At 51.0% G+C, this 16,201-nt stretch overlaps 1 protein-coding gene across 1 annotated transcript; it reads right to left on the bottom strand.

The window, feature by feature from the left end:
- Positions 1-7,859: 7,859 nt before the first annotated feature.
- Positions 7,860-13,954, bottom strand: CTRC (chymotrypsin C). The gene is made up of 8 exons (XM_060118351.1): positions 13,915-13,954; positions 12,589-12,680; positions 12,393-12,490; positions 11,373-11,498; positions 10,375-10,511; positions 9,423-9,568; positions 8,395-8,547; positions 7,860-7,874 (listed from the first exon to the last, which is right to left on the bottom strand). The coding sequence occupies exons 1-8, from the start codon at positions 13,952-13,954 to the stop codon at positions 7,860-7,862; spliced, it is 807 nt and encodes a 268-aa protein (XP_059974334.1).
- Positions 13,955-16,201: the final 2,247 nt, after the last annotated feature.

Here is a 16,201-nt window from a genome sequence, read left to right as displayed (position 1 = left end):
ACTCTTATTGCTTGTGGTCTGAGCACGGTGCCAGGCAGGCCAGGCTCTAGTGAGACAGTCCTGCTCTGTGGCCACAGAGTCTACCTTTTGCCCAGCTAGAAAAGCAGAGCAGAAAGTGGACTCCATCTGTTAAGATCTGAGTTCAAGCCCTCACCGAGTCAGATCTGAGCATTATAGTTTGGAGGGACACGTCACTTCTCTCCTGGGCCCGAGTTTCTTAAATAACAATCCAGGCCTGATTGTATGGGTGAGAAAATGGGCGTGAGAAAATGTTGTAATCTCCCAAAGATCATGGGGCTGGTGAAGGAGGCTGGGGTACAGAATCTCGTTGCACTAGACGTCAGAATATCTGGGTTCTAGTCCCAACTGCATTCCCTAACTCCTTTAACAGTTTGGGCTCTTGTTTATAATCTGTAGTAGTCACTACAACAACAAACTATTTCTGAAGTTTCCTATTTTATCTTGAATTAATGTGACTATGCCATTCTGTTCCATGTATCTGTGTTTGTTTTACTATAAAAATAAGATTTTCCCTGTATGAGGTCACTGGACAAATACCAGTTTTGTGCATGCCATGGGCTTGCCGTGTGATCCTGGGCAAGTCACACAGGTCCTCTGGCCTGGGGCTGCCCATGAATGAAACAGTGAGAGGGACATATGCCTGGCCTATTTCACCACATGGCTGGGAGGGTTTGAAAGTGACAGAAAACTTCATCAGACAGGCTTAAGCCAAAGAGTCATTCATTGGGACACAAGATGGAAAAGTCCAGGAGCAGGGCTCACTTCAGGCACAGCTGGATCCAGGGCTCTGGTGATGTCCCTAGGACTCGGCTTCTCTCCATCTTCTGGCTCTGCTTTCCACTGTGAGAGTCCACTCTCAGGCTCCATTAAGTGGCCTGTAGAAGCTCCAGGTTGTCCTATGGGGACAAGAGGGCTACAGAGTCTCTGACCCAGGGTTTCTCAGCCATGGCAGTATTGACCTTTTGGGTGATGGTTCTTTGCTATGAGAGCGCTCCTGTGCATCGTAGGATATTTAGCAGGAATCCTGGTCCCCACCTGCTAGATGCCAGTAGTCCCTTCCCTCCTCCCTTAAGTTGTGACAACCAGAAATATCTCTACACATTGACGAATGTACCCTGGAGAGCAAAACCATCCCCTCTTCCTCCTTCCCCCATTTTGCTGTTCTAGCCTCGCATCCCTCATCCTCAAACACATCAGGGAATGAGTGAGAGCTTCCGGGTAGTTCCCGCAGAAGTCCTGCAGCTCTCTCTGATTGGCTCTGCCTCAGGTCACATGCCCATCCCTGAACCAATTGTTGTGGTGGAGGAGGGGCTGCTAGGGTGGATTGGCCGGGCCTGGAGCACAAGTCCCACCTCTAGATCTGGGCTCCAGGCTCCTGAAAGAGGTGCGGGGGAGGGACAGCACCAGATAACAATGGAGGCTTCTGGAGGGGGCATGGAGGCTGGGAGACAGAGTGGGTTTTACAGCCCACTTCCCCCTCTGGGGCTCAGTCCCCCATTGATCTGTTGTGGAACAACAAGGCAATCTGTAAAGTTCTAGCCTTGGCTGGGTCTTTGAGGTCTCAGCGGGGCCAGGGAGATGCAGATGCGAATTTCTCACGGGGCGTATGACTCATTCATAAGGGTTCCTCTGAGAAGCCATATGCTCAGTGGTTAGAGGCTTGGGTTTGCACCCCTGTGCCTCCCGGTAGGGACTCTGGTCTGGATCATTGCTGCTCACAGAGTGGTCTGGACCAGCATTGCTCAGGATCTGGTTAGAAATGGAGACTCTGGGGGACTTCCCTGGAGGTCCAGTGGCTAAGACTTCGTCTTCCAATGCAGAGGCTGTGTGTTTGATCCCTGGTTGGGGAGCTAAGATCCCACATGACTTGCGACCAAAAAACATAAAACAGAAGCAATATTGTAACAAATTCAATAAAAACTTTAAAAACGGTCCACATCAAAAAAAAAATCTTAAAAAAAAAAAAAAAAAAGAAATGCAGACTCAGGACTTGCCTGGTGGTCCAGTTGTTAAGACTCTGCACTCCCATTGCAGGGGACCCGGGTTCCATTCCTGGTCAGGGAACTAGATCCCACATGCCACAACTAAGAGCCCGCATGCCGCAACGAAGATCCCGTATGCTGCAACTAAGACCCGGGGCAGCCAAATATATATATGTGTGTGTGTATATATAAGTATAAAAGAAATGCAAACTCTCCCACCCAGGCCTACTGATTCAGCATCTGCAGTTTAACAAGATACCTAGGTGATTCTTCTGCACCTTAAAATTTGAGATGACCTGGGCTAGAACAAGTTTCATCTCTTTAACTCAATTTCTTCACCTACCAAATGCAACAATAACAATCCCATCTATCTCTTAGGATTGTTGTTAGAATTAAGCAACGGGTTTATTCACTTAAAACACTGAGAATCATAAATGTGCAATAAAATGTTCACTCTTCAAGTCTTAGACCTGTAGCCCTCAGCTATCAGAATAGCACAGAATTCTTCAAACTTTTCCATCAAAGAATCCTAGGAGATCAGGGGTTGGCAAACTGTTTCTGTAAAGGACCAGATAATAAATATTTTAGGATTGTGGGTCATACGGTCTCTGTTGCAACTACTCAACCTTGCTGTTACGGTGCAAAAGTAGCCTGATAGGCATAGCTGTTTTCCAATAAAGCTTTATTTACAAAATAGATTTGGTGTGCAGGCTCCGGTTTTCAGTAGATTAATGATGTGGGGTCTAGCACGTAGCAGTCACCACAAGAGAAAAATATCTCCGGAGTCTCATTCTTCATCTTGAAAGCTTGATCTGAATTTTGCAGCTTATTTCATAGCACAGCTGGGTTTATTTTAATGTGCATTTTTTTCTTCCCACATAATCTTCATAGGAAATCAGTGCTTTGGGAAGATGCTCTGTGTTTATTCTCTGCCATTACCTGCTCCCCAGCCCATCACCTTGTGAAGCTTTGCAGATAGGTGCCCCCCACCTGATGAGAGTGAGCTTCAGAGGACTGACCCCCACGGCCTGCTGGGAATGAAGCTCCCTCTCCTAAGGAATAAAAGGGAGAGGGAGGATTTCCTAACAGGGGTCCAGGTGTGAGGTCAGTAGTAGTAATGATGCCTCCGATCACAAGCCTCTGCTATTTTTTTGGCTCCCAAAGGGAGGGAGGGAGGGAATGGAGGAGAGATGCCATTTTACAGATGAGGAAACTGAGGCTCTGAGAGGTTAAGTGACTCAGCTGCTGTCATTGCCTATCAGTGGCAGAGTTCAGAGCTCCAGTATAGTGACCGCCTTCCCTTCTGCCCTGCCATAGTTTATGCTATTAATTTGTGTCCAAGATAACGGGGGAGGGGTGTGAGAGAGTGCCAGGATGGCTCTGATCCTTCACTTCTCCCTGTATCCATGCCTTTTGTTATGTAACTTTGCGGTGGCCTCCTGGGAGGAGGATCAGAGCCCTGTGGAGCTGAGCTGCCCCAGCCAGACCCAGACTTGACCCCTAGAGATATGAGTGATTCCAGCCAAAATCAGCAGGGCCACCTAACTGACCCCAACTGACCCCAAGCGTGTGAGCAATAAATACTTGTCATTGGATGCCACTGAGCATTTGTGGTTGGTTTTTACTCAACATTATTAATTATGCTGGAAGTAGCTGATACAGTGGGTAAAAGCCTTTGTGAATGTCTTTGAGCAACAATTCTCCTCTTAGGTTTCTGTCTACGTGGGCTCATTGCCAGCTTCGCTCAAGCTTGTCAGCACACATACAGCCTCCACCCTTTCCTGGCAGGGCCACTAGAGGAATCAGTGTGTGAGGGGGGCCTTGAGATTTCGGGATTAACGGCAGAATAACATGGTTGTTAGTCACACAGGCTCTGGAGTCAGACTATCTGGGTTTAAGTCCTGGTGCCCCATTACTAGCTGTGCAATCTTGGGTGAGGGTTTCTTTTTATTTTGTTTTGTTTTTGAGCAGAGAAGGGTTTATTGCAGGGCCAAGCAAGGAGAATGGGCAGCTCATGCTCAAAAAGCCTGAACTCTCCAAAGGTTTTTGGGAAGAGTTTTTATAGGCAAAATTTGCGGGGAGGGCTCCAAGGTGTGTAACTTTCCTCTGACTGGTTGGTGGTCAGGTGACAGGGTGGTGTTCCAGGAATCTCCATCATGAGCCTTCTGGCTCTGACCAGTGTGGGGTCCACGTGCTTGGGCTCAGGCTGAAGTTACCATCCTCCACCTGGGTGGGGGCCTTAGTTCCTGTAAAAGAACTCAGAGATAGGTATCAAATTGTTATTGGGTGAGGTTTTTTTTTTTTTTTGCGGTACGTGGGCCTCTCACTCTTGTGGCCTCTCCCGTTGCGGAGCACAGGTTCTGGACGCGCAGGCTCAGTGGCCATGGCTCACGGGCCCAGCTGCTCCATGGCATGTGGGATCTTCCTGAACCAGGGCACAAACCCGTGTCCGCTGCATCGGCAGGCGGACTCTCAACCACTGTGCCACCAGGGAAGCCCCTTGGGTGAGTTTTTAAACCCCTCTGGGTCTCAGGTTCCTCATCTGCAAAGGGGGATAATAATCAGGGTTGCCAGGATTATTAAATGAGATTGAGCATATAAAACCCTTGGATGGTACCTGGCACACAGATTACCAAGTGCTCAGTACACACTAGCCACGGTGCCTGCATTAGACACACAATGGCACTCTAGTGGGTCACTGCCATGAGGGCTCTCAGGCCCCCAGGCCAGGAGAACTCCTGCCGAGGCAGAAGGTGGAGGTAGACGGTCACTGCCTAAGTGCCCACTCTCCCTGTCTCCCAACCACTGGTTTGTGACCTCTTGGACAAAGTCTACAGATCCTTGCTCTCATCCCAGCCAGATCCCAGGGAGTCCTTCCTGACCCTTCCTTTGCCTCCCTCTTACACTCCCCACCTAGTACTTTAGATTTTGCCGGAAGGGAGGAGTGATGGTGTATTTATCTCCTATTGCTGCTTTAACAAATTACCACAAATAAGGTGCTGAAAACATAAAAGTGTACTTTTTTACAGCTCTGGAGGTCAGAAGTCCACCATCGGTGTCACTGGGCTAAAGCAGGGCTGGTTCCTTCTGGAGACTCTAGGGGAGAATCCCTTCCCTTGCCTTTTCCAGCATCTAGAGGCTGCCTGTATTCCTTGGCTTGTGGCCCCTCCCAACATCTACAAAGTCAGCAGCATCGCATCTTCAGATCTCCCTCTGACTCTGACCCCCTGCTCTGTCCTCATATCTCCTTGTGACTAATCCCTCTTATAAGGACTCTTGTGATTCCATGGAGCCCGCCTGGATAATCCAGGCTAATCACCCCATCCCAGGATCCTTAAATTAAGCACATCTGCAAAATCCCTTTTGCCATGTAAGGTGATGCATTCATATGTTCTGGGGTCTATGGCATGGACATGTTTGGAGGGCTATTATTTTGTCTACCACAGATAGGCATTGACCCTTGTATATAACAGTGGATCTTGTCCCTGAATCTGAGAATTTTACACTATTGTTAAACAGACAGAACTGTGGCTTATGTTTTACCATTTATTAGCTAATAAAAAGTAGCTTTGATAATCCAGTCACATTCCCAAAAGTTATATAGATTTGGCACTGGGGGTGATGCTGCTGTCCAACACTACACATATGCCTCTTAAATAATTACTGAATTCTTACTGAAGTACTGAACCTATCTCTCCTTTCCATCTGCAGCTTGATGGTTGGGGCCCCATTAATTCTGGCCTAGAACATTGCAGCAGCCTCCTAACTGGCCTCCCTGCCTCCATTCTTGCCTGCTCCAAATCACCCTCCCTATAGCTGTCAGATGAATGCTTTAGTGTGTACATCTGACCGCAGAGATCACTTCTCTATCTAAAACCACTCTACAGCTCCCTACTGCCCTCAGAATAAAGTCCCAACAACCCTCTACCACGGCTACAAGTCTTTCCAGGAAGGGCCTTTCTCACTCTCTAGCCACATCTCTTGCCCCTCCCTGTCAGGGTGACTGACCATCCCAGTTTGCCTGGGACAACACTGAAAGTACCACTCCCTAGAAAATTACTCAGTGCCAGGACCACTGGTCACCCAATCCCTGCCCTGTGCCTTAAGCTCTAGCAACACCTTCTGCTTGGAGATTCTTCCAAGCAGTTACCATGACTTTGCTTATGGCCTTCCCTCAGTCAGGAAAGGGACCCCTTATGTTATCCCCCAGGGTATCAGTTAGGACTGTGCTGAGCTGCAAGTAACTGAAAACTGGACTACAGTGGTTAAAACAAATGCAGGTTTATTTATTTTTTACATAACTAGACATTCAGAGAATGGTTGCTGGCATCAGATCTGCAGCTCGATGATGTCTGAGCTCATGTCTCTGTAATTCTCTTCGCCACAAGAAGGCTGCCTTAGTTCCAGGCATCATATCCATATTCATATTCATCACAGGGCAGTAGAGCATGGTGGTCAAGAGCATGGGCTCTGGGGCCAGATTAACAAAGTCTGGATCCCAGCTCCATCACCTCCCAGGTAAATCACCTTGGGAAGTCACTAACCATCTCTAGCCTCAGTTTTCTCATTTGTGAAATGGGGATCATGTTAATAACCTATGTCTTAGGATTGTTTTGGGGATTAAGTGAGGTAATACATGTAAAACCTGTAGAACGGTGCCTGGCACAGAGTAAGTGTTCAGTAAGTGTTAGCTGTTACTTTGATATTATAACTGCAAGGGACCTGGGGACAGCAAGAATTTAGCATTTTTAGCCTCCAGTATAGAGACAACTACAAAAGGAGGAGGCTGGGAATGAAGCTTGAGTCAAGCAACCAGCAGCATCTTCTGTATTTTGGTACCTTCTATTCAAAGGTAAAGAATACATTACACTGGGCATCACCACCTCTAGGAAGCCGTCCTGGACTCTTCCTGCCAACTCTCACTGGTTTAAGTGTCCCTTTGCCATGCTCCTGGACTGTCTTCCTACCTTCACACTTATACCAGGGAACTCAGTGATCTGTTTATGGGTCTGTGTCCTGCAGAGCAGGGATCTTGTCTGGACCATCCCTGGATTCCTATGGCTGAGCTGGTGCTGGACTCCTTGTAGGCCCCATTGCTGGTTGAGAAAATAAAGTCTTTTTTGAGAATGGGCTGGACATCGTGGGAGGCCATGGTCCTCATCTCCAGGAACCAAAGTCTGATGGGGAAACTGGACAATTCATGGACCAACCAGAGGCAGCCGTAGTTGATGGCTTTCCTAGGAGGACTGGAGCGCCCTGGACCAGAGACCCTATGGTCAGGGGTCGGGGGTCCCGCTTGGATGTACCTCACTGGACACTGGGTCCCTCTCTTTTCTGGACCCCCTTGCCCTCCAGTCGGCCTCAGGACCAGAGGGCCCTGCCCTGATGCTCTTGCCTGTGCGTCACTGGCCGTCAGCTCCTGTGATCCGGCCCAGCTTTTTCCTTTTCTGGGCCTGAGCTTCCCTGCCTGTCTAGTGCAGTGCAAGCTTTCCCATCTCTGACCTGCTGTGACTATGTGTGGAAGCCACTGCAGTCTGATCAGGGCCCGGTGGTTCACGGCTTATGAGATGTGCGGGGATGGGGCAGGGGTCGGGTGTGTCCTTAACTCATATTCCCTCAGGCACCAGGTGGCTTCCTGGGGGTGCCCCCTCCACCAGCATCCCCAGCAGCTCCCTCCAAGGCCTAACCAGCCTGGCTGAGGGGGGTCTCTCATTGCACCCCTGGTATGGAAACGGGCAGCCCCTAGAGAGCCCGGGAACCCGCAGGGGACGCGCAAATCAAGAACGCAGGTCGCTTGAGGGGGAAGGAGGTTTATTGTGGTCACCGGGATTTGCGGCCTTGGCTCCCAGAGATGCATCACAGCTGTAATTTCTGGAGAAGCAGAGAACAGAGTGAGGGACTCTGGGGGGTGTGAGGCTCTGCCGGGAGGGTAGGAACATGGCCGGCAGCCCTGGGCCTTGACAAACCAGGCTTGCCTCTGCCCGAGGGGTCTGGCCCTCTTGGGCAGTTCAGACCACTGTGCAGGTGAGCTCAGGATACCTCCTGCTCCCAGGGTGGAAGCCCCCAGCCCAGGGTGACGCTCTGTGCCCCCACCCTCAAAATATAGACGGCCATCCATGCTGCCCCCTCTCCTGTGCTGGGGCCACGTTTCATATCTGGGAGCACTGGTGGGGAGCCTGGGCTTGGGATAGAAGTATTTGCTGAAGCCAATGGATGAAAGGGTGGGGAAGTGAATGGCCGTCTCCTTCACTGCCCCTGACTCGAGGCTGCAGGCGATAAGCACTCGATCAAAACTTCTCGAAGGAGTGAGTGAGTAAATGGAGTGAGTGAAGGAAGGGCGAGGGAGGGTGAGGGGCGGGTAGTGAGGAGGGGGCCGGGGCGGCGCACCCACCTCCTCGATCCAGTTGATGTAGGCCGACACGCGGGTGAAGACCGTGGGCTTCTTGAAGGTGTTGCAGCTCAGCCCGGAGCCGAAGCTGACAATGCCCCGCACCTCCCAAGAGCCGTTCTTGGCCTGGCAGTTTAGTGGGCCGCCCGAGTCCCCCTGCACCAGACGGGGCGGGTGTCAGAGGGAAGCTCGGGAAGCAGGTGAGGGTCAGGGCGGGGCATATGGGTTGGCCTCTCAGCCTTGGTGGCCCCTGCTTTGGCCTCAGCGTGTCCATAGTGAGGGAGGTAGAGAAAATGTGGTTTGTGGGTAACTTGGCCTTATTCTGGGGGGCCCTGGGGTGTCAGACTAGGTCTTGGTTTGCTGTGTGATCTTGAGCTGTTGAGAACCCTCTCTGTGCCTTGGTTTCCCTAGCTGTTCAGGTCACCATGTCTAAGACTCTGAGCTGCCCAGAGGGATGAGGATGCTGGGAGCCATGTAGGAGACCCGGGAAAGTGAAGAAAATGGAAGTGGGGAGAGGCTCGTGTGTTTGAAAACGGGACAGTCCCTGATTGTCCTAGATGTTTCTTCCTTCTGTGTCAGACTCCCTGAGTCTTCTGTCTCCCTGGACCGATGGAGCTGATGGTATGAAGGAACGTGTGCCCGGACTTCACCGAAGTCTCTTCTACTTGTGTTAGACTCAATCCGTCCTCATAGCAGCCCTGTACTTACTATCGCTCCATTTTATGCATGGGAAAACTGAGGTTCAGGTAAATCAAACAGCCTGCCCGAGGTTACACAGCTATGAAGTGGGGGCACTGGGACTCGGACTCAGACTCACATTCAACTTTCACGCTCTGGCCACAGTACTGGTGGGGGAGGGGAAGGGGGACAGTGACAAGTTTCTCCTAAGCCTCTTAGGCCCAGCCGGGGCTCAGTCTCCTCCCAGGGAGAGGGTGTGGCGTCTCCCCACTTCTCACTCCTTTGCCCTCCTCACTGCCCCCTTCCATCTGGCCACCTGCGGTAGGGACGAGGGGCAGAGCCTCGACACTCACGTTGCAGGCTGAGATGACGCCATCACCCCCGGCGCAGACCATGGTGTTCTTCACCTTGGTGCCCCACCAGTCTTTCTGGGAGCATGTGGCGTGATCCACGATGCGCTGCAGGCCCTGCTGCAGCTCGTCGGCGATGGGGCCGTTGGCTGGAGAGAGAACGGGTGGTGACCGGGCGGTCAGCCCAGGCAGCCTCAGCCCCAGCCCAGGCCCAGGCCTTCAGGGAACAGAGGGCTGGATGGGGCTGGGACAGGACCGGGCGAGTTCTGGATAGACTTTGAGGGACCCACACACAGGCCCTTAATTGAGAGGCGAGACTCTGAGCCAATGGTCCTGAACTGTTTGGGTTAGAGACCACTCTAAGGGCAGGGAAGGCAGAACCAGCCCATAGAAAACCCTTAAGAAATAACCACTGAGTTACCTTTAACTTGGGTTCTGGGGGTTAATTGCCAGCGGTTTCCCTGTAGTTCTCTGCCTTTGGTGTCACACATTGAAAGGTCTTTCTCACCCCCAAATTTTCCAAATTTTAGAGGATCTGCATTTTCATCTAAGTATTCTGTAGCTTCATTTATTTGCATTTAACCTTTTAATTCAGTTGGAATTTACTTGGGCATGTGGTATAACATAAGATCATAAGATCTAATCCCCCACCCCAAAATGGTTAGTTTCATTTATTTAATAGTCACTTACGTGGCACTTAGTATGTGCCTAGCCCTGTTCTAAGCCCTTGACAAATTCTAGTCCATTTAATCCTTATAACACCCTTTATATGCACCTGTTAGAGTGTCTGCCACATGGTATATGCTTAATAAATATTAACCACTATTACAAAATTTAAAAAGATGTGAAAATGTTAAGGCAAAAGGAAAGTGGTGGGCAAATGTGGGTGGTGTGCTTATCATGGGAGCTGCTTCCTCCAATAAGACACTCGTGTTTGGCCAGGGGCTATACTCACTCCAGAGACGGCCCCAGCCAGTGACGTAGCAGGGGTAGCCCTGAGGCAGCAAGGAACCCTCCTCTGGCAGGCAGGCTAGCTGGATGGTGTCACTCAGTTCCGCGGGCTCCGCCAGTTTGATAAGGGCAATGTCATTGCTGGAATCCAAAGTGGAGGTGGTGAATGGCAGGAGGGCCTGGTCCCCCAAGCCAATGCTAAGAGGCCCAGGCTGTGAGTTGGGAGTCGGGCCAAGGGTGAGCAGGGGTCCTCCATAAACAGCCTGGACCTCCAGCTTCCTACTGGCAGACAGAGATGCCGGAGGACCAAGGATCTGCCTTCTAACCCCATCACCCGCTCCTGTAGGTGTAGCTTCTTCCCCCCACCGCGCCACCTTGTGTCTTCACATCATGAAAGGCTTAACAGAGGGGAGACAAGAGCAGAAGCATTCTGAACCACTGCAAGGTTATGTATCAACTGAAATTCAGCTAAGCAAATTGGAAATCATAACGATAAAAACACTTGCGAATGCAATTTTTAATGTTTTCGTGTTGCCAGAATGAAAATGGACAACCCTAGAGAGAGCCTGGTTTGATTTCTAGTTCTGCCATGAATTGGGCTGTGTGACCTTAACCTCTCTGATCCCCGGTTCCTTGTCTAGGGCTGTTGTGAGGATTAAATAAGAGATGGCATGTCAGCTGCTTATTACAACGCGAGCATGCAGTAGGCATCAGTAAAGGCGAGCGCTGGCTCTTTCTCTGGCTGAGAGACTTCAGGTAATATACTGTGGGAGCCTCAGGGTCCTTATTCCCTGTGTACTTTCCAGAGACCCTTGGCCAGTGATGGGTATTGGAGGGGTGTCCATCTCCACTTAGCATTTTGCCATTTTGCGTAAAGTCATCATCTGTTGGCTGTTTAGGCTAAGGATGGGGTCCAGGGACAGGCTCCGGCTGCATCTCAGGGACGCTTCCTTCTTCTGAGCTGCTCCCAGGGGGCTGTGAGATGGCCAGCTGGGCACTCACCGAATTAGGAAGGAGTTCCACTTCTCGTGGACAAAGATGGTGTCCACGCCCATGTACACGGAGCCTTCCTCATTCTCCTCCTCCAGGTTGTTCTTCCCCAGGGCCACGCGGTAAGTCAGGGTATTGCTGGACAGAGCAAGGGGACCGGGTCAGGGTGGCCTCCTGTCCCCACTGGCTGGTGGGGTAGAGGGGGAAGTTGGGTCTTTAGTGACCCAGCTTTGGGGCCACTGTGGGACTTGTTTGGGGGAAGGTAGAGTTCATCCCATTGACCCTTCCCAGGGCACGGGGTAAGGACCCTGGTCTTGGAGTCAAGTCCACTTTGACTGCTAAGTGGGTAGGCTCGGCCTCAGTTCTCTCACCTGTAAGGTGGAGATAATCTTGGAACTCATCTGCCAGGGCTGCTGTGAAGATGAGCTAGTCCACACTGCTGCTGGCCTGCATTCTCTCTCCTGCATTCCTCTCTAACCGCCTCTTCCTCTCCCCTCACACAAACTGCCCCTGCCATACCGGCTTCCACTTTATTTCTCAAACGTACCAAGTGGGCACCCTCCCCTGGGCCTTTGCATTAGCTGTCCCCTCCACCTGGAACACCTTACCCCCAGACCAATGACGTCTTCCCTTATTTCCTTCAGGTCTTTGCTCCAACATCCCCTTTCAAGAGAGATCTTCCCCCGGCCACGTCATTTAAAATAGAACTCCTCATACTTTTTATTCTCTTTCTGCTTTATTTTTCTTCATTGCCACTTGCTTTGTTATATATTTACTTGTTGAATGGTCTGTCACTCTGTCTTCCACTAGAATATAAGCTCCCTGAGAGCACAGACTGTGTCCTCACTGCTGTGTTCCCTGGCGTATAGTAGGCGCACAGTAAATACTTGTGGACTGAATAAATTAACAACTGAGTTACTGGACGTGAGTAGCTTATTTAGCCCAGTGTCTGGAGTGTGTGCTCAAGAAAAGCAGCTTATCAGGCTCCTGTTCCCGGGCGAGGGTGGGGTGTCTGGGCAGCATCCCATTTACCTGATGCAGTGGGCAGCTGTGAGGACGTGATTGGGGGTGATCAAGGTGCCACCGCAGGTGTGCCTCCACGTGCCATCCTTGAGGTACTGGAGGGAGATCTGGAGGAGGATGGGGAAGGACCACGTGTCAGCCCCCAGGGACCTGCTCCCCACCCCCCCCTCCACCTTGCCTTCCCCACCTGCTGCAGTGCGCTTACCTGCCAGGGCCAGCTGTGGGGAACGGCGCTGTCTCCGCCCACCACCCGGGCTGATAGGTTGGGCTTGAAGATGGGGACCCCGCAGCTGGAGGCTGGGGATACAGGAGAGGAAGAGCACAGGTGAGCCGGGCTGGCATCGCTTTGGGGAAGGGGCAGGTGGAAAGAGCACACATGTGGGGGCTGGGCAGACATGGGTTTGACTTTTCCTGCATGACTTTGGGGAAGCCATCGAGTTTGCTGGGCCTCAACTTCCCTTTCTGTGAAATGGGGAGACTAGCACTAACCTGGTAAGTTTGTCCTGAGAACTAAATTAGATGATGCAGGTAAAGAATTGGGCAAAAGACCTGGTATAGAGTGAATGTTTAATCATTGAAGGAAACCCAAAGTGGCTGGCTTGTGTGTGAGTGCCCAGGTACACCTGTGTCCTTCATCCTTACCCTGCTGTCCCTCTTCAGGCCACAGCACAGTGGGGGTGTGTGAGCCCTGAATCTACAGAATTCCAGACTGTCATAGCTGGGGAGCTGTGTGGAACAGTCAAGAGCAAGTGCTGTGCGGTGAGAAAGACCCAGACTCAAATTCTGGCTCTACCACTAACCAGCCGTGTGATCTTGAGCAAGATATTGAGCATCACTGAGCCTCGGTGTCCTCATCTGTAAAATGGGGATATTAACAGACCCTGCCTCTCAAGGTTGTTGTAGGATCAAATTGGCTCCTGAACGTCAAAGGCTTAGCACAGTTCCTGACACATAGCAAACATGGGGTACACAGGAGCAGCTATTATTATTATTAATTATTATTACTGTTGTTATTAGCTGGTGGACTCTTAATCAAGTGCTCTCACTTTTCAGAAGAGCCAGTGAGCTTTAGAGAGGGGAAGTGGCTTGTCCAGGTCCTGCCAAGAGAGAGTGACATTCAAGCCAAGTTCCTGGATTTCCAATCTGGGAGGTCACCAGCATGGTGGGGGGAGCAAAGAATCCCCAAATGAGAAATGCCAATGCTGGGAAAGGTAGGCCCTGATGGCCCCTGGGGTAACCCGGGATGAGGCATCTTCTGCGTCCCTGGTGCTTTCCATCCCTCATGGCTCATCCTCACCCTGGGGTGAGGATCATCAATCCCATTTTGCAGATATGGAAGCAGACTTGCCAAGCAGGCAAGTGGCTCATCTGCCACACAGCTGGTCAGTAGTAGCTGAACCCACATGGGACCCCAAAGCTCCTTTCCTGAAGCCCTGGAGAGCAGAGGGTCCCTGACCCCATCCTTGTCCCCGGGAGGCCAGCCCAAGCTCACAGCCCACTGGCTGCAGCTCGTCCCCAAGCCACAGCTTACCGTAGGCCAGGAGCACTGTGAAGACTGTGACGCCCAGCATGTTGTGAGTGCTCAGGATCGAGTGGTCGTCGAGGTGACCAGGCCCGCACTTATAGGCAGGAGGAGGGTGGGCCCACCTCGTCAAGGCTGAGCCACCCCTTGGGAGGAAGGAACCTGTTCTGTCAAGGCCCTTTCCCTGACCTTGGCTGGTTACTGTTTAATTTGCGCAGGAGATGGAGCTGGCCTGGAGGCATCCTGAGACGGAGCAAATCTGACGTTTCCAGGTTTTGGGGGCCCTGCCACGCTGCTTGGCCTGACTCATTCTTTTCAGTTGTCATTTATTGTGCCGGGTGCCGTGCTCAATACCTCTTGCAGTCACTTAATTCTCCCAACAACATGCGGTAGACAGTCTTGTCCGCTCATTAAACTTCACGAAGCTGAGACTCAGAGGGTCAGGGGCGAGCCGGGGTCACACAGCTGGGCAACAACAGACCCAAGATTTGAAGTCAGCGCTTCTAACGTCCGTCTGGGGCTGCAAATTCCTGTGATGCACTGCTTCCTTCTCTGTCTTTATAGCTCTTTGTTTGCTTCCTGTCCTTTTCTTTCTCCCTTATTCAACTAATACTGTCTGGTCTTGGGGTACCCCCTGCTCTCCAGCACCTCCTCCCCAGGCTTTGAATGGAGGCTGAGGTGCTGACACATCCTGGGAGGTGCTTGGTGGGCTAAGTTCCTACGTGGAGCCAGCTCAGTTGTCTCCCAGCAAGGTCGTCAGTCTCCCCATCTCTAAAATGGGCAGGTAGGACCAGATGGACTCTCAGGCTCCTTTCAGTCCTAAAATTCCATGACTTGGATGTCAAGGTCGAGGGCAGATCTGGATTTGTGATGTGTGACCAGAAGCTCCAGCTAGAGCCCCAGCAGTTTGGGCTCAGCCTGGCTCTCGGAGCATCTGGTTTAAACCCACTTGTCCTGAGGCCCGACTTCTCCTCTTTGTCCCCTTTTGACTCATTCTCGAGCTCCTAGGAAGTTGTTTCCTGAGCTGGGCCCACTGGTCCCATTAGGACTTATTTCCTAATAAAGAAATTTAGAACGCTACGCACCCTGCCGGTCATGGTGGTGAGCTGGGGGTAGAGGAGGACTCTTAACTCACATGTTTTTACAGCTTAAATCCGTATTAAAAACAAGTGTGTGTTACTTTGGTCATATTAAAAATCAATAAAGTTTTGACTGAAAAAGCAACAGCAGAGAGGTAGTGTGAGGGAGTGTGTGTAGGGGTGATGGCCTCAGGCCTCAGAACTGGGGTGTCTGGGGGGGTCTCAGGCTGCGAGAACTTTCTGTTGCCTTCTAGAGGCTGGTCAGTGACTACTGCCCACCACACCTCAGACCCAGAGCTGTTGGTCACCAAACTCTGCAAAGGGTCACCCTGGGCTGGGGACTGACATTGTAAAGAGATACAGGCTGAGCTAGGGAGGTATTGGGGGTTGCCAGGGTTCTGGGGGGCAGGAGACAAGACTCCTGGTTTTTGTTGCCGTCAGTGACTTGCTGGACCCTGGACCTTGGGCAATGTCTGTGGCCTCAGTTTCTCTTGAACAACTTGGGAAAATGATTAGCTGGGCTTCTGTGAATGGGAGTTTGCTGATTTACACACACAGCAAGGTCTAGGCGCCCATCTCAGTCACGTGTACAAGCCCATGGATATACAAGCATATACAAGCATACAGGGACAGGCAGACAGACAGACACACACACACCTGTGTCATACATAGAAGACATTCCGTTATAAATACAGTCACTCTCAGAGCCCCAAGCCACACGTTCAAAATGTACCCCGATATAGAAATAGCCACAAGTGCACAGGCACATAGGTAGTGAGGTACCAGATAAAAAGTCATCCATATTTTTTCTTTTGGAATGTTCAGAGAGAAACTGACCTTTTTGGAGAGGGAGGTTGCTGGCTGCTCTGGAAGGTGCAGACAGCATCAGCTTTAGGGGAACTTCATTGTTTTGAGACATTTACCAGTTGAGGTCCTTTATGTAAGACAGCATCAGCAATTGTACTTGGAGAAAACTGAGGTCACCTTAGTCTGTTTCAGATGCTGAAGATGGGTTGTTGAGTGTTTTGCTTAGTGTTGGACCATATTCCCAAAGGACGGAAAACCCAGAGCCTGTACTTCCTAGCTGTGTGACCTTGAGCTAGTGACTCAACCTCTCTGTGCTTCCACATCCTCATCTATAGAATGGAGATTAAAAAATGGTACCAGCCTCATAGGGTTATTGTGAGGAGTGCCTGGCATAGGGCAAGCACTATATA

The sequence above is a fragment of the Mesoplodon densirostris genome, chromosome 2 (assembly GCF_025265405.1).
Source record: "Mesoplodon densirostris isolate mMesDen1 chromosome 2, mMesDen1 primary haplotype, whole genome shotgun sequence".
NCBI classification, from domain to species: domain Eukaryota; kingdom Metazoa; phylum Chordata; class Mammalia; order Artiodactyla; family Ziphiidae; genus Mesoplodon; species Mesoplodon densirostris.
This window is presented reverse-complemented; position numbering and strand designations above follow the sequence as displayed.

Excerpts from the sequence above, each read along its gene's own strand:
- CTRC (XM_060118351.1), bottom strand. The coding sequence starts at position 13,954 with ATGCTGGGCGTCACAGTCTTCACAGTGCTCCTGGCCTACG. Across the intron at positions 12,681-13,914 it reads CACAGTGCTCCTGGCCTACG|CCTCCAGCTGCGGGGTCCCC; the intron begins GTAAGCTGTGGC and ends CTGTATCCCCAG. Across the intron at positions 9,569-10,374 it reads TGGCTGGGGCCGTCTCTGGA|CCAACGGCCCCATCGCCGAC; the intron begins GTGAGTATAGCC and ends TTCTCTCTCCAG.